Raw genomic sequence first — 24,973 nt, 5'->3', positions numbered from 1 at the left:
AATTGATGATGATTATGCGGCACGGGGACAATAGTACCCACGAGCGCGACAGATGACACCACTCGCAGATCAGTGTCGCACGTGTGCCTGTTCAATTTCGTATGTGTCACATTTGTTTTGTTATCAAACACGTAATAAAGAAAAAGAAGAAACCATGGAAACAAAGAAAAAAAATCATATAATGGTATAATGAATGCGCTACGAAGTACCAATTTTAAAAATAGATGCGGTGGTTGGTGCATATATACACTATACAGTCAGCTGGGAGCAGTAGCCTTTGCGACGTCTCGTGCTACTCCGTTTGTGGTTGCTATTTAGCAACGGCCGGTGTATAAACATAGATGGCTGCCCGTAAACGTCAAATTTCCTCGGAGTAATCTAGCGACGCCTTCTCGTGCGATCATGTGCCTGAGGATATTTATCTTTTGCATCTTACATTAGAGTACAGTAAATTGGCCAGCGCGATTTGATTAAGGTATGTATTTCCATCTCGATCAAGTTCTTTACATCGCGACATTCACAGATGCGCGTCTGACAATAGGACGTTTTGTTTACGTGAGTAGATTCGCATTGAGCAATGCAAAACCAAAAAGAACACGCACAATAATAACAATAACCATGCATCTCTCAAACAAAACTATGTATCGGAGAAACAGAGCTTTAGTAATTAAACTTCTTTAATTATGACTCATTATAACAGTTGTATGTGAAGTTATGTAATAGAAAATCTTAAAATTGACCATAACATGTCATAATACACGAATTATTTGTTACATTTTAACCATAACACGTTTCACATACTTTCTCGTTCGATTATTTACGTATTATTATCCCTTACACAACAGAAAAATTTGACTTATTTTTTATATACTCTTTACATTTTGATAAATACATACATTTTCTCACATATTTTATCAATAGTTTTAGCTTGATACTCAGTATGAACTTAATATTGATGATATACACTGTTCATTAAAATAATTCAATTAACTGTTCTTTTTATATAAAATTAAAGCTAAATGTTATATAATTTGTCAAAAAGCACATACATCTACACATATGTAATAAAATTAATTTATATGTGAAAAACATTTTTTATAAGAGATTATTTTCAAACTCGAAAGCACAAATATAAAGTGTCATATTACTTTATTTAATCAATCATAACATTCAATAATACATAATTTAACTGATAAATGTATCTTGTGTTTAAATTTTTACATAAGGACATGCGTTTTGTTATGTTACGATACACTCGATTGTAGGTAATACCTAGTTTTCAATATCGTAGGCAACTATGTCGTGTAGAGTTTTGACAAGATTCGAAACATCTCAACTCGCTCCATTTTGTAATTTACATACGTAATACAAACAACGACTCCAAGTAGCATATGTGCGATTGTATTTACATTGAATAACTCCGTTATCACGCTTCACATTCTAACAGGTAATTTAACGTATTTAATCCGTACGTACTTTTTGTTTAATCACCCTAAGTATCAATGGCAAGAAATTGCGGTTTTTTTCTTTCCCTTTTCAAAAGGTATACTGATGTACTGAAAAGATAATGCCTTGAATTACGATGTAACTTACAAAGAGTATGAATAATATTATACACACGTTTCGAATCCTATTGTATTAAGAATCAAATGATGGTGCGCGTCGTCGCATTCATTCATTCAAATAACATATGTACATAGTATATTCCCCGAGACCCAATCTCCAAACCCCCACCCCATTTCCCAAAGTAAAAGTGAACAGATTAAGGCTCCAGCAGGCTATAGGCTACATTCTACAATGTACAATATATTATGTACTTTGTTAGTTTCCGTTTTCGCGTACAATGTCTGGCTGTGTAATGTGTAGTAAGCGATAGCACCAAGAGATTTCCACTTCTGCTTTCAAACTCGAATGATTCTTTCGTGTGACGGCTACACTAATGTGATGTAATTTAGAAACCAAGTTGCATAATGATTAACATTTATTTCATTCAGTAGTTCATTAAACTTTGCAACGTATCCATTATATATAATAGACATACTTATTATAAAACAATACATTTTAACAAAAATGTATATAGACTTATACCTTTATGAAATGTAAAGTTGGATAAAAATAGTAGGCCTTGCCCACCAATATCTGTTAAGAATTATGTTTCCTTGTTTTTCGTACTTTGTGTATTGAATGCGGTAATGAACACTTAACGGTGTTCGGTACCGGGCTGACAAATCATGGATAGACACATCTAATGTCTTTGTATTATATTTGATATATTATGCGTTTGATATCACCCATGGCCCCAGCATGTTGTATCATATAAGTAACATAATAATCAGAGAATATGTATATATATATATATATTTATAATAAAAAAATTCGGATAAAAAACGATATATGTACATATATATCATTCTTTAAACCAAATTTTTAAATACACGAGATGTGTCATCGAGTCGCTTCAAGTGATCTTAAGACTTAAGCGTTTGACAGATTTGTCTTCCTTTTAAAATGAGAGTCAGTCTAACGATCTTTCTTATACCTGACGTAAACTATAAATTTCGCTACTTTATTCGCACATTATCACACCCGTAAGAAATTTTTTTTTGTATCATGTAGCACTTTTCATATAGATTCTATTTGCATTCCACAATTATATTAATGTCATAAAACAAAAACAATGTATCATACTCTTTATTATTCAATTGTCGGATAGACTGCCTATAATAAAATAATGAAAATTATTTTGCTTTGAGTCAGGGTGAACCACCGAGTGACAGATAAATTGTGCTAGAGCAGATCGATGTAGTCATAATGTGACAAGATAATCAACAAGATAATAACCTCAGTGAATAATATTATGTATTATAATTTCCTATTCATTATAATAATATGTAAGGTATAATATCCCCTTTTCCAGAGAAAAGTGTTATATGAGTAAAAATATATAAATAATTATGAGACATCACTGACGTTATTATATTTTTCATATTTTCGCAGATTTATAAATTTTGTCAGTTGAAAGACTGCCTCCATCTGCTCGTTATTTCTCACAACTACATGATTATAGTTTAAATTTATTTTCGCTATTCGCGTCTCACAATCTCAAGCTATTCAACACATTGAATTCAACAATTCAATCGCTCAACCTAAGAACAAGGATCCCCATTACCCCATTATAAATAATAGATTTTTTGCTTTAATAATTATTATCGCTTTTATGTTCTTTCAAAGATAAAGATTATGTTGCACAATACGAATATCAAACACTGTTTTAAGAAAAATGGAATCAAAGCAAAGAACTAATGATTTTTTATATAAAGATTTCACTGTCGGATATTGATGCTAGATTTTACAAGAATTAGCACATTTACAGAAATGTTTACACGAAGTGATTAACGTTACTCTACGAAATTTGTAGAATTATTTGACGAAATTATATCTCTCAATTAATTTTTTTGATACAATTGACAACGCCAAAAATATTAACCTCTTTGCTTTTATTGCTTCTTGTAACAACATACAATATGGAGTCAAGAGGAACCTTGAGTGGCATGCATGAGTCGAATATCTCTAGTCAGACGTCATTTAGTAGTGTTATAATTTGCTCCCATGCACATCACACCTCCAGACTTCACTCATGCAGCAAAATGCGCTTTTTTAAATTATTTCTTTTAATATAAAAAAATCTATTTCTATTGACTTTTAAGCTCTTTGCCAATACTGTACGACACAATTTTGTTCCAGTCGATTTTTGTTCGCATTACTGGCAATTGCCTTCGCAGCGCCTTAAAGGTGGTGTCGGACATCGTTTGATAGTTCTCGGAGATTGCCGTTTGATAATCGTTTTCGGATTCTTCGACAAACCGTATCAAGTCCTTCGCCGTTTGTTTTTCGTTAGAGATCGGCAGGCTCTCCTTCACATCTTTACTACTGACCAATTGTACATTTCCGTCTTCGTAATAATGTACTTGTACTTTGAGACTACCTCTCATTTCGGCGTTACCCGAATTTGGGGTGAAACTGACAGTCCACACCGAACGCCAGCGGCCATTCCAGAAGTTTTTAGGTTGAAACTGATGATCTTCTATGCACGCCGTTAGCGTTATGTTTCCTATGCACAACTCAAATGTTACTCGATACCCTTCGATTTATTTAAATAATTAATCAATCAAAAGTAACAATTACCTCCAAGGGATTTTCCAAAAACTGAGCAAGCGCCATGTCTATAATGACTTTGAGTATAATTCGTTATCTCTTCTTGAAGGGCTGACCTCCAAGGCTCTGCTATGGGATCTGGTTCATAAGATTCATAATCTTGTGCCTCCTTCCTCAGGTGATCATATTTAAAACTTTGCTTACTCCGTCCGTCATAAAACCTCTGAGAACCCAAGTCATTGTGTTCCGTTATGAGTGCTGGGTAGTCACTTCCCTCTATCTGCATGTAAAGAAAAGAACAAAATTACTATTTTGTTTACATACTTGTTTTCTTTATACTAATTAATATTTTGGAATCTATAGATTTGCACATATTAATGGTATAACAAAAATAGATGTAAATTTAGAATTTGACTGTAAAATAAGTTATTTGCAACAGAGGAAGGTAAAAAAAGACATCGGGACATTGCTGGCACATGTAGAGTCTAACCTCAGCTGAATTATCATAGTTTCCAAAATATACAGATGTCAAGGTAGCGTTCTATTGTTAAAAGGAAAAAAGAAAGGAGGTAGGCTTTGTTCACATATTCAGAGATTTATCGAAATAGACAGCGGTATTCCAACTGTCTATCTAGGGCAAAATTTCTATAACCTGACGTAAGGATTCCGGTGCCGGTACCAGTGCGAGAATCGCGGATATGTCGTCGCGTAGCGATGCTGGAGTAAACCGTTATCTGCGCACGGGTTCCGGACGAGCCGGTAACGCGCGGCATGTAGAGGCAGAGGATGTAAGGTCACCGTGGTCGCGCCTCGCGGGCTTTCGGAATCGATACACACACTTGTAAAGGAAAAGGGGGCGACCACGCGAAAGGGCGCCAAGGACGCGAGCAGCGTTTGCCGCGAGTCAGGCGATGTCGGCTGACCGGGGAAATAGAAATCGTGGCGTGCGCGGCACCGTCGGCGATTGCCCGTGATGACGATGACGACGACGACGACGACGACGACGACGACGACGACGACGACGATGATGTACCTTAACAGGCGTGAGCTGGTCCTTGTTGTACTGAGCGAAGGCCCCGGACGCGCCCTCCTTCAACAGGTTGTCGTTGTTCAGCAGGACCCTTACGTCGTTGAACACCTCGTTGAACTCGCCCGGTGGCGAGTGCAATATAAAATCCGAGACTATTCGCACTTTTTCCTGATCTGGAATCACCGCATCTCCGTCCGCCGCCATCTTACCTTTCCCACTGGCACGCACACTCCGCCGTCGCCACCACCGCCACCACCACCGCCGCCGATGTCAAAAGCGAGGGTACGGTGCGGTGGTCACGAACCGGGTCAGGTTGTGCTTGGTCTCCTCCGGATTGTGGTGCCGCTCCGCTGTGAGCGGCACTGCCAATATACCGGGTAGCGCCGACCCAACTCTCTCTCTCTCTCTCTCTCTCTCTCTCTCTCTCTCTCTAATTTTCTTCTTCTCTCTTTCTTTTTAAGTTCTTTCACCCGGAGCACCTCACCGGTTTTTGCACATTCGATCTCTTCTTCGCGTTTCGATGTATTCATTTCTCTGACACTCGCATTTTCTCACGAAAACGATGCTTGCCCTTTTGAAAAATGCTCCAGCAATAATTAATTAAATTTAATTGACTTGGAATGACATAATACGTAGAGTACATATTACGCTATAGAATAGACTGTATATAACTTATGTGTTAGGCTTCTCCTGTTTCAAATTTGGTTTCCTAATTTCACGCAAAATTCTCAAAATCGAGAAAAGAAGAGAAAAGATCAAGAAAATCAAGTCTTAAATATTTTTTATTTAATAATCCCCCAGCTCTGTGTGTTGTGTTTGCGCGTGTTTTTTCTTTTCCATATTTTCTTTGTGATAAAATCTAAATTCCTCTCCTTCGTTATTTCTCTTTTGAGGCTCGATATGGAGATGATTCATATCGAATGAGGATGAATCACTCCCGGAAAAGTCCTTCATATACGTGGAGATGAACGAAATACAGTTCTGGTAGATAACTTGCGAGATTTATCACGAATCTGGGAGTGATAACCGGTGATAATTATTATCACTCGCGTACGCCCAGCGTAGTTTCAAATCAGAATCGCTCGTTATGTTCCCATTTGTAAAGGAACGAAGGTAGCGAAATAAAATAATAAAATTAATACACGCGGTAACGTTATTATTCTGATGTCTGAAATAAAATATATTATTCATTCAATTATACGCACATCACGATAATAACTATATTTAACGTAGCGTCTCTCATTTATTTCTGCGATTTGCGTGAGACTTACGCAGGTGGTATATTTTTGTGAAAAATTTTCTTACAACAATGTAACGCTCGTGAACTTAGTATGAAATCGCGGAGTGTTGTCGGTCACTCGAATTCTCTCGTTCGTAAATTGGTAATGGAACAAAATCGACTAGATATGTTTAATTATTATTGTGCAAATGATTGAAGAAATAATTCACGTGTAGTGTGAATTTTCAGTGTGCTAGCCACCGTCATCGGGAAGACAATACTTTTTAGACAATACTCTTCATCGGGTCTAAGACGACATCAGAATTTCGATTGAAAATGGCAGATGATCCGAATCGTGATATCTTGCCGGTAAAAGAAGGTTCCTGCGCGGATACAATCAACAGTGTCATAGGTTTGTATGCATTTGTAATCTCAGATGGATAATTTACAGCCTACAACAGTTCGACGTGCCTCTATGATTTGCAGCCGCATTTCCTGTGCTTCAAGCACATAAATTTCTCCCTGAATGACGTTCTAGAATTGAAATTTATAAATAATATTGTTTTACACAAATTTCCTGTTTATTATTGCGTGGAATAATATGTGAATAATATATTTTAAATATTGGAAGATCCTAGGGAACGTCATCTCGTTTGCAAGCTTGATCGCTATCAGCTGGAAGACAAGTATCTACGCGTACTCGATGAGATGAACAATCTGAAGAAATTATCCAACTGCCAGGAAGATAAGATCAAGCGGCTTGGAACGAAGTTGATTAGACTAGCAGGCAATCCAAGATCATGTGGACTAGCATTAGATATCGCCGACGATAGAACGACCGCTTTGGAGCTTGAAAATACCAAGGTAAATTGCCTCTAAGTAACGGTGATTCTCTCTTTATCATGTCGCGATAACGGGATCTTGTACTCTGAAAGAATGACGTTTATATTTCGTCGTATTATATTTCTGTATAATACGTGGGCAATATTTGTCATTATCTATATAAAATTATTTGGATAATTATTTGGATGAAGAAACAGCTTTATTTATTTTTTAACACTAAGCAAAATATTATTAAATTATATTACGACACTTTTTAAATTAATGCGTGTCGATGATTATAAATTTAGTTTTAAAATAAATATTTCAAAATATGTATTTTTAAATGTTTTAGCTGAAGGAGAAAATTGCCGTGATGAGGAATCAATTGTTGAGTCACACGATGAGCGGCAGATCGTCGTCGCGCAGCCGTAATCTCGTTAGACCATCGTCTTCCGGGCTTGTGTAAGTATATGTGCGCCAGATATATGTATGTGCTATGACTCATTATGTCGCAGCGCATTGAAATACTGAATATCGGCTCCCTTTAGGACGTGTCGAAGCGAGAATATCCGCGCGAGAGCGCCGTCCTGTCAATGCATCGTCGGTGCGGGGGACGATAATAACGACACACAAAATTACCTCATTAAAATCGAGGTAAAACCAGTCAAAATAAATTCGAGATATTTGCACATCCTCAACTCCGTATATTGTCTCACCTACTTCATTCGTACAATCAATAATACATTTCGTAGACGTAGTATTTAAAACGAATTTGCAAAAGATATAAAATATTATTGCACGAGTTTCTTTGCACAATTTGACATCACGTCCAAATATGATTAAACTGGTTCACGAATGCGCAAGCTTGCTCGTTCATTACATGCCATAATTTTTGCTTAGCATCCAACTTTTGTTTGCAGAAACTGGAAGTACAAAAGAAAGATATGGCATGTCGTATAATGGAATTAGAGAAAGAGTTAACGTTTTTGACAAATAATCAAAAGGAGAAGGTCGCGGAAAATGTAGAGTATATACGAGTATGGCGGCAAATGAAGCAACTGAACGATAAACTAATGACGACTCAGGAAAAGAACACTGCACTGACCAGTGAAATTAATGACTTAAAAACAACTCTTGAACAAACGACAAGGTACTCATTATCGGTCTTTCATCTTTATAAATGTGATAAATTGTTTAAAATATTTTAAAAATTTGAACCTTATGAGAAAAATAAATGTATAATAGATTATTTATTTAAGAAATTATTATTCTACATTAGGAATAATCAGGAAATCGCCGCCGTTCTTTCCTCGGAGAGAACGCGTATGGCCGAAATTGATGACCAAATGTTAAAGGCAAAGAATTCACAATTTACGTTACGCGAGAAGGATGAGCAGATACGGGATCTTATGAACGAAATTAAAATATTACAACAACATAATAACGAACTTATCGGACTCACTTCAAAATACGGTCAAGTCGAATTAGAGAATGTTGAATTAAAAAAAAGACTTTCTGAAGATGCTCAAGAACAACAGATTTTGAAGACTGCATTCAATAATGAGCAGGCTAATATTGTAGCATTAAAGGCGGCCAATGAACAATTGCTCGCAAAACTTCAAGAATTGCAGGGAAACATAGATACCTTGATGGTACAATTAACGGTTAGTATTGATCTGCTGCATTTTCATATGTGTTTTAAAAATTACCTAAAATACATATAAATGTATTGTCATATAAATAATAGTGTTTTAAAAATGTATTTGACTATTTGTCAGCTTTTTAATATTTCCAGTCTTTATATACGCAAGATAAAATGCGCGACGGTAAACCAACGGTACCACCGTATACGGAACAATGTAGAAGATGTTGCGAAATGTATGATAAAATTATGCAGTCGGAAAAAACTGGTAATATTCGGGAAAATTGGCAATTAGTGGATAAATCGGTACAGACAATCGTCGTTAGTAGCACCAGGGAACAGGGTACAATGATAATTTCAAATAATGAAGGCAAAGCATCATTGAAGGAATGGAATACGACTCAGGAAACAAACGGCACGAATGTTTTATCCCGCGAAAAAATACTAAAGCTGTTGGATCAAGCACAGATTAACACACCTCTGGATGCGTCGAGGATCGCTCCTAAGGAAGAATACGCGAGCACTTTGGACGTAGCTCAGAGGCACAGGCAAGTCGTACCTCTCGAGAAGCTACTGTTCGGTGATTCTAATTGTTGACAGGGACTCTACCGTTTGGTATTAATAGTAAATATATATCTTCTAAACATAAAATTTTTTAAATTTATTCTTATACAATACAAATATTTAGCAAAGAACTTGCTTAAATATTGTGTCAATGCTCCTGTATATATATGTATGTGTGTATATTGTGAACGACATTTATTTTTTTTAATCAAAGACTTTTTCTACATATTAGATCAATAATTGTAATTAGTATTTTATATTTTGCATTTCTTGTGTGGCAGATTAAAGCAATAACTTTGTGCATTACAGAAAGCCTCGTGTGTTCAAAAATCGAAGTAATTTCTCGACATTATAAGACAAATATATTTGTCTTATAATATAATATAAATATATTTATTTTATATATTCTTATGTATTTAATTAAATATACACTCGTAACAATTTTTTGTATAAAATGTGCATCAATATATTTTATTGCAATTTTATATTTAAAATTGTTTTTTATATCCTTCAACACTATTTAAAATTAAAAGATTAGAGAATTACATAATATCATTACTAGTATATCTATTACAGCGATAGCAGAATATCTTCTCAACATGATGCGTCAAACTCTGTACAGGAGAATTCACAGAAAAGATTTACATATTTAGAGAATTCGAACATAACTCTAGGTCAAATGTTTTTGATTTTATTTGACGTTTTACAAGGACTTTTGTTTAATGATACCGATAAAAAACCATCTTTGAACTGTCAAGGATCTGCGATCAGGGATATGCTAATTGACTCCAACAACAACAATCTTCATACGATTATTACTAACAATATTAAACAGCATGATTGTAGTACGGAAACAACAAAAAATTTTGGTAATGATAATCATATATTGAGGATCCGAAACGATCTTTTTCGTAAAATTTCAATAAAACATAATGTATTTCATAAAAATGTGTAGATAAACTATTATACGTGTAATAATTTTAAAAACTTATGCAAATTTAGAAACTGATTATTGTGCGAGCTGTTTTCATCCTACATGTAAAAAGAAATCTGCAACCATCTTAACAAGAGATATTGATTCATCGATGAAAAACACATTTGATGCTGCTTCCTTTCCTATAACTCACGAGAAGTACAAAAAATCGTCGTATCGAGATATTAGTACAGATTTCTGCGTAAGCAACTATAATCGTTCCCCTTGAGGCATTAAATTGTAGCATATAGTAACATTAGCTATTTTTATTTAGCCAGAAAAGTCAATAAAGTTAAAAAGATTAAAACCGTCACGTTATACCAGGTGTAATTTAACGTGTCACTTGCGCAAAGTGAAAGATCCATTGTCCCTGCAGGAGAAACTTAAATTACCCTGCAAAATCGAATGTTTAAAAGATAGCGTGCAGTTACCAAAATGCGCAATGGAGTTTTCTCCTTTATTAATTACTGACAAGCAAGGTCTCATTGAGATTCATATTTCGCGATTGCAACTTTCTACATCGGTCAGTACATTGCATACATTTTTTGTATAAATGCATATATAAAATAATAAATTTTTATATAGTTAATTATTTTATTTTCTACTGTTAAATGTCTATTTATGTAAATTATTGAATATCTTACAGTATTTCTTTCTTATGAAATAAATTATATTTCTATTATATTCTCATTGATATCAGGTCGCGAAAATCCCGGATGAAGAAGATATATGTAATTTTTACATTTACGTAAGCTGGGATATTTGGGACGAGAAGACCGCTTACACACCGAAAATGAAATGTCCCAATTTGATCTTTAATTCGTCCTCTGTATATCGCATAGCAGATCTCTTCTCCTTCTTTGAGAATGTACTGTCAGATTATCTCTTTTTCCGAGTGAACATTGTTCGCCGAGATAATACCAACTACACGCTCGCTCGGGCGAAAGTCTCCATCAAAGACATCTTAGATTATCCACAGAACAAATTGCATTACATTGTACCCGTGAACGGCATTATTCCTTCATTTCTTGGTGTCAATTTTGGGCAATTGTCGTTGTGGGTTCGATTGAGCTGCAACGTTGACATGGTCAAATCTTTTAAAAAACAATACGATATAAACTCATTGAAAGATACTCTCCCTACGCCTCCAGTAAAGAAAGATATAACTGACGTATCTCGAAAACCTCTTTTTCCACATTCTACGATTCCTCCACATGTCAGTGACGTGATGTCGATCAAAGATCAACAAAAGGATAGTTTGGTGTTCCAAGATTCAATGGATCAAGACACCCAATCACTACTAGACTCAAGTAACTTAGCGATCGTATAATTAAGATTTATATATATTCCATTAGAATTTGATTAAGAATTATAATTTATTAGATAATTATATTTATTATGTACGTGATTACATTGTCGTTAACAGAAACCATGTTATAATCAATTGTACAAGTATTACACCTTGATGAATTAAATTGTATTAATTGTATATATTGAAAGAAAATTTTAATTAATGTTATGGTATTAAAATTATAGGTTTTCAATATGAAATTGAAAACTCGGATGATGAAAATTCAAATAATGAAGAATTGACTTTATCCACCAATGCAACAAATAAAATGTCTAAAGAAGAGAATGGGATGATTACAGTAAGAAAGTGAGATTTCTTTTTGTTTCGTTATGTTTTCTTGCGCTATTTAAATTGCTTGTAAAATTTAATTTTGTAACTTAATAGAGTTGTATGAAATAAATGATTTTAATCAGTCTAGATTCCAAAATGTATAATAACAACGAGAAAAAAGAAAATAATGCTTCGAGGGACTCACCGAGCGTGACGGAGTTAAGGACATTACTCGCGAATGTAAGATTCATAGGTTTAGCAATGTTACGGAAAATTCTCATGATCGTATGAAAAAACCGTTTTAACTAAAAATTATCGAGATTCCGGACATATCCAGGACGTGTTCGAGGGATCAAGCAGCACGATTCGTGACATAGGCGAGGTTTTTTCAAACAAAAACTGGGAGAGGTACAAGCAGAGGAGTCTGCTGACTTTTGCCAGTATACTTAATAAATAATTAATTATATCTGCATTTACATATGCTGACTAAATAGCTTGATACTGAAACACTTGCAGGAGTTAAATCGTTAAACATGCAGGAAGCGCAGGATTGCCGAAATAACATCTCTACTTGCGTACGAGATTGTTCCATTAGTTACTCTTAAGATGCTCTACGAAAAGTGCTGTATTACAAACATAAATCTCCTGTAATAAAATTATAAAATATATTTTATGTTATATAATATTGTTTAACGGCAAATGGTAAATGGTTTCAACAAATTGAGCTTCAGACTTTAATATTTTTAAAATCAAATTAAATTTTATTCAAATTGATTATCGTTTAATGGAAAAAATTAAAATTTGCGATATAAGTTAATAAAATTTTTGTTTATACAGTTTATAAATTTATAAAAAATGTATTGTTACTTAAATTGTCATACTTAATTGTATTTTACAATACAGCATCTTAATAATACATGATGTTGATAAGTAGATGTGTTGTATACCAGCATTTTTTGATGGAGAAATATATTAAAAAATATTTTCACTAAAAGTACACTAATTTCTAAATATTTGTGACATTATACGTAAAGTAATTTAACGCAGTTCTGTTATTCATATTCATCTTTTTTCAGGGCCGTGAAAAGGATGCGATAATCATAGAAATAGTGAGCATGCAGCTTTTAAATGAAAGTTGCATTATGCAGGACGATGAGATACAGTTGCTTTATATAGAATATTCCTTTCTCGGGAATTTTGGCGAAGATATGGAGACCGTTTCCGTTGAGAAATCAAAAACAAGTGATCAAGAAATGGTCTACAATTATAAAAAAAGTATTTTCCTATTTTATGTAAATGAAAATATGTTATAGATAATAAGAAGACGCGTTTTCGAATATAATAAATTATAGTAATATTTAATATATAGTAAATTATAATAAACAATAAAATGTATTATTATTTAAAAAACATGCAACATTAAACATAAATGAATACAATAGTCTCATAATTTTAGAATTTTGGATAAATAAAGCAACACATCCTATACAAAGAGACAATTTGCGCGCTATGTTGGCCGAAACTACAAGTCCGAATATTACTTTTACCATTATGAGTGAACCATTACCCGAGGAAAGAGAAGTTAAAGACTGTAAAGAAGTTGGGTGAGTCTAATGATTAATTTTAAAATTTTTACATAATTAGTGCAAATATTATATATATAAAAATTAATATTAACTTGTTTGCATTTTTTCTTACGATAAATAAGTTTTAATTTTACAGTATTATAAAATTTCATTTTTTTTTGTTTGTTTTTTCTTTTAGTTATGCAATTTTTAACCTTAAAAAATACGCGCTTGGTGAGGAATATCAATATATATTGTTGCCAATCAAGGATAATCAAAATAAACAAATTGGTACTCTAAAGGTAATACATACATACAAATTATTTCTTTATTAAAATTAAGAAAAATTTCATATTGATTATTAAATTTAAATTTATTATAGATTGTTGTGTCTGGTCTGAATGCTATTCGACAATGTTTATCGGAATTAAAATAGATCAATTATGATAGATAATAGCAATGTGGAAGACCAATGTCACATAAGCATTTAGATTATTAGAAAAAGATTGAATTAAAGTTAAAAGAGTAATCTTTTGAATCGACAAGAAGAATTAAACTTTTAATTGTATGAAAGTTTATTAAAAATTGTCAACATATTCTCTAGTATATTAAATTATGTAGTAATGTTATATTGACAAATAACGTTGATACATTTATTAATCTTTAAACAATACGAAGCTCCTACTTTCTTGAGTAGATATAAATTATTGTCAATTTATTATAGAAAACTATATTTTCAGCGCTAAATTTTATTATTTTAATTCTGTTTCTATTGATCGTTTGCATACATTTTTGTTGAGATAAGTCTAAATTTTTTTCTTTGCTTTATATTGTCGCAGCGTGTTAGTTTGTTGTAATTGTGTGTTATTTTGCGGTTCTGTACTATTCGTCAATATCTCGGTCACGGTTCCGTTATCCCTGTTACTTTTTTGAAGCAATCGTACGATCTCTCGGTGTTGTCTTTTCATCTCTGACGACAATTTAGTTCGGCGAAATATATCGTTGTAGATATTTGTAGCTATCTGAAACTCTCTGCAATCCTGCGGTCTACGGGCGATCGACCAAACACCTACTATAGTATCGATGCCTTGACATACTCTGCATGCACCTATGTGTATCGTAGATCTTTTTTAAAATTTTTGACTGATTCCTCGCGTGTAACATTCATCAGATATGAAAGAATTAATTTACTCGGTTGCATGTTGTACCTGTGAACACTGCCAGAGACTTCGTGCGATTGTCAATAGCGAGCAAGGAAAACGGTCCACCCACCGCAAACGGTGCGTATCCGGTCAAGTTCCAGGAGGAATCCAACAAACCTTGATGAGCGGGTGGAGGTGACAATTTTGCAAGCGTTACGTTTATGGTACGATTAGTAACTTTCATGTCAATCCGTACTCCGCCCTGGGTAGTGACCCAAGAACCTGATATCTTGCAAGGCAAACCTGTTGCAGATGAAAATCATTGTTTAATAGTATTTTGCTTTTGAGCAAATTTTGTTATGTTCTTTTAGATTTCTCAAATAAAGCTTAAATTTTAATTTTATTAATAAAGCCACTAAGTTATTAGCTAAAATTCACAAAAAAGTTTTATTGATTCAAAGTATATATCTTATTAATTAAATGTTAAATTTCAATTCAACATATTAAGACAGATTAGAATTACGTAGTAACCTTCTATCTGTTCATTTTCAGTGGCTCGATTTGATTTAATTTCCTCTAATTCGTCGATAATTTTCTCCAATATCTGATTAGCGACTTCTTTGGTTTCGTTTAATGTTGCGGAAACGTTCGCACGTTGAATCTCTTCCGTTGTCTTTACCACGGGAGCAAGATCATTATTTATTTGATCATTTGTTGACTTTTCATTTATGTTATTATTTTTGAATTGCTCATGAAAAATTCGAGCCGCTTTTTGTTTTGCTTTATAATTTTTGTCAATAAATGCTTGTTTTTGATTACTGTTGTACCAATTCTGTTTAAAACTACTTTCTCGAGTAGGAATCAAAACGTGTTCTATTGGCCGATTGAAAGTTGATTGAAAAAAAACTGGAGCGTGATCGATAATTTTGCGCATACTTTGTCTTGTGGGAACGGCTGAATAAATATAATCATTGAATAAAGGCGGAATTGGAGGTTCAGCATCCTTCTCGGCGACGTATACATTGGAAGTTCCTGGGATTTTACGAAGAATGTGCGGCACATCCATTGAGGCACCGGAATAAAGCACTTGTACTTTCTTAGATTTGCTTATTTCTGGTGTAATACTTAAATTTGAATATAGATGGGGAACATTTAGCTCATTTTGATACTGTAGCATGTTAGGAATCTGTTGAGTTTCGTTTTGCGGATTGAGAATAGTATTTGCGCTGGTAGTAAGAACTTCAGTCAGATCAAAATCAGGATTAATAAAATTCTCGGTAGGAGATTCCATCTCATTAATATAAATGTTTTCTTTAGGCTGATCGATGTTCGGTACTTGAAATTGATTAAAAGCCTCTTGAGTTACTTCAGGGATATAATACAGACTTGCTGGATTGACTTTCTGATCGGTCAGTATCGGAAAATATGTAGGCGCATGATCGACAGCGTTATTTTCATTTGCTTGAGCGATCACAGAATGACCGATTTCCCAAGGTTTTAACGATTCATAATCATAAGATAAATTCCTGTCATAGGAATCTGTGAATTGCTGTTTGAATCGCGAACGATTGTGGAATGGATTGTTGGCAGAGACAGAACTATTTGAGATTGCCCTGACGATTCTGTCATTTTCAATCTCAGTTTCATCTCCTTTTGATTTTATTTTAATTGGTTCAATGTTATTATAATAATCAGAATGCTCGACTTCTTCATTGCTGGAATCTTTTTTAGAATTTTTTGTTTGCATCAAGCGTTGGATCATCTTCTCATTCAATGGCTTTCCGTTGATTTGTCGATACCTTCGTCCCGAATGCAAAAAACTCATGATATGTCGTTTTGAGTGGGCATTATTTTTATTTTTAAAGTTTCGTTCAGCAATATTAATTTTAGTCATTGAACTTAACGTATCTTTATTTATCGTATTTTGGTTTACCGTATTAACAGGTAGATTTATTTTCTGTCGTTTCTTCTAAAGGATAAAAATTAAATAAGATTTTATTACAAAAAAAATATTTTTATGTAATTTATAATATCTTAAATAATAAGATCTTTTTTTATTCACCTTAATAGGATTTCGCTTGTGTAACCAAGGATGTTCTTCGCGTTGCCTTAATCGTTTACTCTTATCTCTCTTTCTTTTCCTCTTTTTTCTACGATTCAATAATTGATTCAGCTTTTTCTTATTTGCTATTGGTTCAAATACACTTTTTATTTGATCTGTTACCAAATCTTTCATCCCCTTGGAATGATTACGTAGAGTTTCGTTTATATTTGCCAATTTTTTAATGTTACGTTGTAATTGCGGTGATCTAAGAGCCTCATTCGCTAATTTCTGTGCTAAGGATTTACTTTCTTTTTGTTCAAGAACGTGAAACATATTCTTTAAATCTATATTTTCACTAAATCTTTCCTCAAAAGCATGTTTGTCTAAATTCGATCTTTTCATCATTGCATCTTTTTTTTCCGCGTTATTGTCCTGTATGTAATAAGAATCCTGTACAGCCGGAATAATCGATTGTATGGCAGACACGTCATTGCAAACTATTTTGACTAATAATGATATTATTATGGCGAACCTGCGTAATTATAAGAACAAGTTTTCATGTACATATATTGTATTATATTAAATTATAACAAATATGTATGGTGTCAAGAATACTTGTGGCATTTGCTTGCGCTTCTTGGTATCATTTACAGAGCATTTGTTATTTTAACGAGAAAATCTTTTTTTTCCTGTTTTTTTTTTTAATTCGAGATTTATGTCTTAATCGTAGATTGAGTTGTACATACGCTTTCGCGCTTCATTGGTAAAGTCGAGAAATTGCACAATTCTTTTCATTCTTTACATCGATCAATATGTGTAGATAAAAATTTGCAAACGATAATCGACACGTGAATGATGCTTTCTTCTCGCCGATCTGATTTTGTTGCGGATGTCTTCAATAGATTGAAGGTATTTTCACATTGCACAGAAAGAAATTTTAATCATTTCAATATTTTCAAGCTTTAGCAATGTTTCTTTACTAATATAAGTATTATATTAAGTTTAAATTTTATTAATTGCAACATTTATATTTATTAATTGCAATTTTATATTATATACCACAGTAATAATAGTCTTTACATAACAGATTCGTTACGAAAATAAATCTTATCTGCTCCGAATTTAAAAGCCGTGTAACAAAACGCAGATGATTAGTAGCGAAAAGCTCGTGATAGGTATAACGTTACTTGGTACAGCCGTGTATGTGTACAGTCGTCTTGGTATCGATTTGGATCCGTGAAGAGAAATCCCTGGAGAGACGTGTAGGCATCGATTATTATTAGAAGCGGCTGAAACGCGACCGATCGACCGCGCTACAAATTAGCACATACAAACCCCATAACAATGATTCTGCCAGCAGTCGTGGTTCCATTTTAACCGTTTTATTTATGAAACAAGAATGGTTGATTATATTAAAGATAAAAACATTCTATTCTATTTATTGCATACTGAATAGGAAAATAATTAATCTTTTTCTTTAAAAAACTATCTCTGTAAAAATAGATTAAAAAATAAAAAACAAAAACATTAAACAAATTAAAAAATATTTGGTAATGTTAATACAAAGATTAAAAATTTAAAAAGTATCTAATGTTATTTTTCTCATTAATAAGACAATGATAAATTTAACAACAAGTATATCTAATATAAAGAAAAAAGAACATTGAAATAAAAGAAAAAAAAAACATTGAAAGAGATTGATTAAATATCTTTAATATACGGGTATATTCGATGTATCTATACATACTGTGTTTAACTCACATTCTACAATTAACGCAAAAGAGGATCTAATCGGTCAATGATTACATCAACTGAAATGTAGTACAGTTCAAAAATAGGAGAAGTTTCATCATCTTATAAGACTGATGTAATGTGTAATAAAGTAAAAGTATCGTAATTAAGGGAGAAAGATTTAGGGAACAGAGTCAGAGTAGCATGTCGAGGACGTGCTATCGATGGCGATGAGGAGGTAGAGAAGAGAAGAAGAAGAAGAAACTGCGCTCGAGCATCGGGACGCGTTGTTGCTGGCATTGGTAGCAGTCTCGAGATAGCCGTCGGCTGGCTTCCTCACTGGCTCGGGCAATTTATTCGGGGATTCCTAGGTAGCCGAAGTGGCGAGTGAGCGACTCGGCGACGTCAACAGAGATCGACGAAGAAGATTATCGTAATCCGATTGTTTTCCCCTTTACTAAACCCGATAATCTAAGGGTTGGTGAGTGAGAGCCGAGGCAGTCTCGAAGGTCCTGGAGGTCAGTGCACAGCTCTCTCCTCTTTCTTTCCCCCGGGACAGTTCTCTTCTTCTTCCACCCCTGATCACGTTTCCCTTTCTGGCTGTTGTCTGTTCTTCTTTCTCTCGTCCGTCCCGTGTCAGCTCAGCTCGTTGGTGCTATTTTCGCGCGAGTGTGTTGTGCAAGTGTCGAACATTAGCGTTAAGGTGCCGATTCCGATGTAAAGCTCATTCGATAGGTCAAGCCATCATCTTTTGCTCTATTCATCCAGAGTATCATCATCCCATCCCGCCCAACTTACCCTGCGCTCTTGATCAGACATGTAAATTTTGATACGAGAGATTTATGTGTGTTGTGTACAAATACAAGAGCGGTAGAGTTAGGTTGTTATTCGATATCATATAACTTCATTTATTTACAGTTTAATCAATGCTATAAGTATTATAAATATATGTACGGAAACAATTTACTTGTTTTCACATCAGGATGCAACAAATGGAAGTTTATGTAATTGATAACTGATGTTACTTTCAAAAATTTTTTTATAAACATTAAATATTATATTAATATTATACTTTGCGTGTAACGATATATATTTTACTTATTATCTGAATTCACTAGAATTATAATCTTATAATTGATTTCGAAAATCAAATATAGTATATTGGCAACAACATTATCTTTGAATGAGGAAAAAAAGAATTTATCGCGGAATAATGACGGAAATTGTAATAAATAACATGTAAAATGGGGTATTTTGATAGTAACAATTATATAATTTTATAATGCATAATTTATTTGTCAGATTGTCTGATTTGTTTTCAATGACAGGTATAAAATACTGACAATCTGTCATGCGGAAGCATGGCACGTCACTTGTAACGAATTTCTCGACAATAGTCTTCCTAGTCGAGTCGTTCTGAAGCAAATATTTCGTTTCAGCGAGACAGTTACAGATTAATAAACGTGGCTAATTAGTTAAGGTCTGGAATTTGGTGTCGCCGTCAACTAAACGCCTGCTCGTGTCACTTTCAGTCTTCAAAATATCATTTAAGTGACTGAACAGCTCGTTCTATTAAAGCAACTTACGTTTCATATTAAATATTTTTGAAGCAAAGAGATATCTAATATAGAATCTATAAATTTTCTTAAAAAACATAAGCATACAAGATTTTTGAAATTCCCATTTTAATTGTAATGTCATCTCGTAGTGATATTTATGTAATTGATTCTCTTTCTCGTTTTACTTGTTAAAATTATAAATACGAGTTGATTATTTATTATACAAATATATTTTGCAATTTTTTATAATTATAAATTATAATATCATGCATTACGTATAAAGATTTGCAAAATATTTTCGGCTAAACTCCAAAGAGATTGTCAAATATTCATGAACAATGGGAATAATAACACAATCAATGTGACGTGATAATGCATATATGTAACATGAAATTTTTGGCCAAATAAAATTCTGCATAGTTTTAATCGTGCTCAAGGTGCTTCATAAAATAGCTGCGCTATTTTCCTGGCACAGTTTCCTAGAGTCAAGCATCTAGTGAATCAAACCGTAGGAAGGCCAAGTTTTTAGTTTCGAGTAAACAGAGTTATACATAGGGCGCCAACATTCTAGGAATTTACGCATAGATTTTATTAAATAAAATGCGTAAACCAAGTTTGGACAATGGAAATTGATATTGTAATTAATGGAATTAATTACTTTTACTGTGCGTCTAATTTGAAGCACATTATTAATCGTAAAGTTTTGAATTTTTTTGCTTGTATACATTTTTTGTGTACACAGTGATTAGTTAACGTGAAATTTTAAATCGATTATATCGGTTTTTAAATATTTTTTCTGTTATATTAATAAATCATTAATATTCAGACAAACTTATTTACTGTTATTTGGAGATGTAAGTGTATATCTTTCATCTTTAATCAAACTACTGCAGAAATAACCGCGTAAACTGCTAATCTTTGATCTGCATTTGAGAAAGAGTTCTTTTCCTACGATAGCTCTGGGGCCATGTGTTTAGGCCAAGTGAAGTAGCGGATATATCTATACACTAATACAAAACTAGTTTATTATACTAAAAATGTCTAGAAAGATTGAATTAATATATGATTATCTTTATTGTGTTAATAATCTCAATTGCAATATAAAAGGTGATATATAATTACGATGTCATATAAATTATTTTTATTATTATTAATTAATTATTAATTTTGTATTATTAAAAAAATATATATTATAACTTAAAGAACAGTTTTATAATTTAATGCAAAAATTGACAACAGTAGGAAAATACATATTTAAAAAATCGAACATTAAGATGCATTAAAATTATAATGCACCTTACGCATGCGTTATAGTTCTCCCCAAGGATGAATCATTTCGCGCACATCGATCTCGCAATTCAGTTGCGGTGATGTGAAAATCGAATAGCGGAAGTGACCCGATTAAAGAAGAAACAGATGAAAATGCGGCCAACACCGCGACGGGCCGACGAAGTCAGCCAATAGCGACGAACGGCTATGACTGTCTACGTGTCGGAAATAGATTTCGGATCTCTCGAACCAAAGGTTGATCCACTGAGACGCTTACTTTAATCATCCACGCATTACGCACGACTTATCGTGGTTGGCTCTGGTTAGGTAATGAATTACAGCACTCGCCGACGAAATCAAGAACTGTCGTAAATGCCGCGACACTTCGCACTGAGAAAAAGAGAAATCTCTCTAGTCCACCTCTCTTAAATATTCATACATATTTCAATTCTCGCTTATAATTTTGAGGATTTTTGAATCATTTATGTTTAAATTTTTTCATATTGTAGCATTATTGCCCTTCCCTCCTTGCCCCTTCCAAGAAAGAAACAATTAAAAATTAAAAACGAAAGAAATTCATTGCAAAATATGCTCTGTTTTTAAAGCTAATGTTTATTTCTTTATATTTTTTATTTCTTACATTGCAATTTAATTAAGATAAATCGAAATACTGACAGAACTACGATTCTCTCTCAATGATAAAAGATTTTACTTTATCTATAAACTATAGTTAACTTCTAGTTGGCAGTTATCGCAGATTTGGTTCTGCTTTTCATTTTGAATGCACGTTTAAACAGATATTAGACAGTGCGATTGATGATAACTTTGCCAGATTTCCATGGATAAATTTGCTGTTTTCTCTGTTCTTTGATGTGGATAAGTTACCTACTGCTCGAAAAAGAGAATTTATGCATTTCTCTACCTGCAGAACATTTTACAACAATGTGTTTATGAATCGTGATAATAGTATCACGATTATATATTAACATTTGTATTGACGTATAAATAGAATGAAATATTTTTTTTGTGTAAAGAATTAATTATAATAATTATAAATGATTGCTTTTTAAATATTTTTTTACTAAAACAGCAAAGCATATTTATTGTGTTCTATCCATTTAATTCGTGTGATTAATAATTTCTTAATTTAGATAAATCTAAAATTGTATCAGTCTTTATTTATATCTGTTTCAGAATAATGTAACATTGAATACACAACAATGGCATTTAATTCGCGAATGAGTACTACATCCAAAAGAAAAAAAGGTATGATAAATATTTTTTTGCACGTTGTAAAAATCATATGTAAAAGTATTTGCTTTTTATTTACTTATTATTGAACAAACAAATCTACTCTCTAAGTGACAATCAATATATTATCATTGATTTGTAGTGGCACGTTTATACTGATAATAATTATTGAGTAATTCACTGTCTTTCAGTGATTTCAACTTTAGAATTAGTATTATCACTGATTTTACTGATTTTTCACTGATTATAATTTAAACAATATATATACTTTTTTTATATTGTTTGTGCAGAATTTTCGTTGGAGTCATCCCGGACCATCACTAGCGGAACGACAATTCAACGAGTACTAGCTGAACATTCAATAAACAGAGTGAGTATTAATCACAAAAAGAACAGCTTCAATTTTTCTCAATTTATACTTTATTATATTTTTGCATTTAAAATTGAATAGTAGTATTTTATGACCTATGTAAATATTATAAAGTACTACTGCTAAGAAAGAAAATAAGGGGATATACGAAAAAAATTATATCTAAGTAATATATCTAAGTAAAATACAACTAAAAAAATTAAAAAATGCTTAAATTAATTATTGTTAATTAATATAAAATAATTTAAAAAATTTTGATATTTAGATAAATAATAGAAAATGTTTTGTGTGGTATTGTTGTATATGTGTGTGTGTGTGTGTGTGTGTGTGTGAAATGCCGTGTATTTATTGTTTTAATCGTTGTCTAGAACTAAAACAAATAACATTCATCACAATGAGTAATGCTTTATTTGATTAACTATCTCATAAAATACTCAAATACTAGAGATCTTTGAATAACTGCCCAAATGGCAAATAATAAAATAGAGGTAATATGAAGATGTAGAATTGGAGCTTTTTGACAATGAAATCAATTCAAGATATTTGATTAATTGACACATCTTTGACAACGGTAGCATCTTTTTGACATGTTGCATCGGTCTGTTGGAAAAACCTGAAAATCGTTGTGATCGGGAGACCGAAGATGGGGTACATGACAAAGGTAGATGGAATACCTGATTCCTTGCCAAGAGCCGTAGTCTGCACACCGCCATTTCGAGCACTCCCGCGATACGCGTGCATGTCTTTCGTCTTCGCGTGTTGATCTCTCCTTTTTGCCCTTTGCTTTTCACTCGGTAATCTTTTTAAAAAACGTTCTCTTTCGCATAATGCACACAAGGGATGCGTTATGTTGACGCGTTTCATGTTCCCCAAGTTTAACGTTTCGTTTTTGCAATGCTGTACCGAAATATCTACTCTAACAGCCTTTAATTTAGTTAATCGTATACAACTTTTTTTTATAATTACAATATATATTATTATATGTATGAAACGTTTATAGAAATCGGAAGCAAGAAACAGAGTTTCTTTTAATTTATTATTCGTTTTCCACACACTTTAAACTGTTTTATATGCGACTATTATTAGTAATGTATTTTATCACATTGCATTGATAAGATATTTTCGAAAATGCAAAACCAGGAATAAATTATTTTTAATGCAAACTAGTAGAGACAAAGACCGAGGATTTTAAACGATTTACGTTTATATACGAAGCAATTGCTCGGTGTTGGTGGTTGATTTTTATTCCCCGTCTATTTTTGACCGTCTTTCACATCGGTGCAGCTTCAACAACGGCCAGATGCATTTATCGGTCGTCAGTGAGTTACGAGCAATCGCGAATTCCGCCCACGAAATGCATGCATCTGGGCGCCTCGTCATCATCTAAGAAGACGTTCCGAAATTTTGATTTTGAGGGAAAGAGTAGACAAGAATAATTGTTACGCAGTTCATTTTTATAATCACCCGTCTACTTTATAAAAACTTCTGTAAACGATGTTTTAATTTTCACAGACAATTTTTAAATTCTTTAATTTTATTTTTTAGTATCAGTGAAAGAAATTCACGACTATTATATTTTACATAGATAAATAAAATTCTTTTTCTAGAAATTAAATTCAAGTTTCGTCAAAGTTTATGATAGAGCTTTATTATAAATTATTATTGACTTTGCACTGCTGATCGCGGCTCGGCTTCTTTAAAGAGGAAGCTAACAGTGATCGTAAATCACCGCTAACGACTGAGGAACAAAACGTTGAAGTAGTTCGCTCTATTAAATCACACGCGGAAAATTACTTGCTCGGTCATAAAAATATGCAAACGCGTTTTGGACGCTCGCATTATTTTTCCTTAGTCTGCGAACTGGTACCGAATGGACGTTTAAACACCATCGCTCATTCCCATCGTTTTTCATTGTGAAGCTTTATCCCATCCATCCCTCTCGACATTGCCAACAAAACGTCCGCCCATTTGTTTACGAGGAGCTTAACCATCCAGAGCAAACCATCTCTTGCTCTT

General features: G+C 33.2%; 4 protein-coding genes across 11 annotated transcripts in view; 2 read left to right on the top strand and 2 right to left on the bottom strand.

The window, feature by feature from the left end:
• Positions 1-78: 78 nt before the first annotated feature.
• Positions 79-22,588, top strand: LOC105837120 (intracellular protein transport protein USO1). Of its 8 annotated transcripts, none has more exons than XM_036289379.1 (18): positions 162-475; positions 6,654-6,816; positions 7,036-7,268; positions 7,579-7,688; positions 7,775-7,880; positions 8,147-8,376; positions 8,506-8,890; positions 9,022-9,416; positions 10,009-10,301; positions 10,435-10,607; positions 10,680-10,928; positions 11,106-11,715; positions 11,942-12,062; positions 12,170-12,266; positions 13,103-13,301; positions 13,483-13,630; positions 13,791-13,893; positions 22,531-22,588. In XM_036289379.1, the coding sequence occupies exons 2-18, from the start codon at positions 6,741-6,743 to the stop codon at positions 22,576-22,578; spliced, it is 3,576 nt and encodes a 1,191-aa protein (XP_036145272.1). In that variant the 5' UTR covers positions 162-475; positions 6,654-6,740; the 3' UTR covers positions 22,579-22,588. The 8 variants fall into 8 exon arrangements, 7 of the variants coding, with proteins under 7 accessions (XP_036145273.1, XP_012537080.2, XP_036145272.1 ...); XM_036289377.1 differs by lacking the exon at positions 22,531-22,588 and adding an exon at positions 13,974-14,136; XM_036289378.1 differs by lacking the exon at positions 22,531-22,588 and adding an exon at positions 13,974-14,136 and having other exon boundaries at positions 162-555.
• LOC105837123 (F-actin-capping protein subunit alpha) lies at positions 1,133-5,510 on the bottom strand. The gene is made up of 3 exons (XM_012681628.3): positions 5,189-5,510; positions 4,186-4,435; positions 1,133-4,111 (listed from the first exon to the last, which is right to left on the bottom strand). The coding sequence occupies exons 1-3, from the start codon at positions 5,387-5,389 to the stop codon at positions 3,693-3,695; spliced, it is 870 nt and encodes a 289-aa protein (XP_012537082.1). The 5' UTR covers positions 5,390-5,510; the 3' UTR covers positions 1,133-3,692.
• LOC118646451 lies at positions 15,206-18,245 on the bottom strand. Its single transcript, XM_036289383.1, has 3 exons — positions 17,393-18,245; positions 16,796-17,309; positions 15,206-16,702 (listed from the first exon to the last, which is right to left on the bottom strand). The coding sequence occupies exons 1-3, from the start codon at positions 17,422-17,424 to the stop codon at positions 15,224-15,226; spliced, it is 2,025 nt and encodes a 674-aa protein (XP_036145276.1). The 5' UTR covers positions 17,425-18,245; the 3' UTR covers positions 15,206-15,223.
• Positions 21,341-24,973, top strand: part of LOC105837125 (obscurin) — a 38,932-nt gene continuing 35,299 nt past the window's right edge. Inside the window, exons 1-2 of the mRNA XM_036289375.1 lie at positions 21,341-22,602; positions 22,878-22,957. Of these exons, the coding sequence (XP_036145268.1) occupies positions 22,557-22,602; positions 22,878-22,957 (126 nt within the window). The 5' untranslated portion in view covers positions 21,341-22,556. The remainder of the gene's footprint in view (positions 22,603-22,877; positions 22,958-24,973) is intronic.

Source organism: Monomorium pharaonis, chromosome 7 (genome assembly GCF_013373865.1).
Source record: "Monomorium pharaonis isolate MP-MQ-018 chromosome 7, ASM1337386v2, whole genome shotgun sequence".
NCBI lineage: Eukaryota > Metazoa > Arthropoda > Insecta > Hymenoptera > Formicidae > Monomorium > Monomorium pharaonis.
The sequence above is the reverse complement of the archived record's forward strand: the minus strand, read 5'-3'. Positions and strand labels throughout refer to the sequence as shown.

Bases quoted from the DNA above. Each gene is read 5' to 3' on its own strand.
- LOC105837123 (XM_012681628.3), bottom strand. From the start codon at position 5,389: ATGGCGGCGGACGGAGATGCGGTGATTCCAGATCAGGAAAAAGTGCGA. The intron at 4,436-5,188 runs GTACATCATCGT...CTTTACATGCAG, and splicing joins ACCAGCTCACGCCTGTTAAG to ATAGAGGGAAGTGACTACCC. The intron at 4,112-4,185 runs GTAATTGTTACT...AGTTGTGCATAG, and splicing joins TTTTGGAAAATCCCTTGGAG to GAAACATAACGCTAACGGCG.
- LOC105837120 (XM_036289377.1), top strand. From the start codon at position 6,741: ATGGCAGATGATCCGAATCGTGATATCTTGCCGGTAAAAGAAGGTTCC. The intron at 9,417-10,008 runs GCAAGTCGTACC...TATCTATTACAG, and splicing joins GACGTAGCTCAGAGGCACAG to CGATAGCAGAATATCTTCTC. The intron at 10,929-11,105 runs GTCAGTACATTG...CATTGATATCAG, and splicing joins GATTGCAACTTTCTACATCG to GTCGCGAAAATCCCGGATGA.
- LOC118646451 (XM_036289383.1), bottom strand. From the start codon at position 17,424: ATGATACCAAGAAGCGCAAGCAAATGCCACAA. The intron at 17,310-17,392 runs GTATTCTTGACA...ATAATTACGCAG, and splicing joins AGCGCAAGCAAATGCCACAA to GTTCGCCATAATAATATCAT. The intron at 16,703-16,795 runs GTGAATAAAAAA...TTTATCCTTTAG, and splicing joins ACAAGCGAAATCCTATTAAG to AAGAAACGACAGAAAATAAA.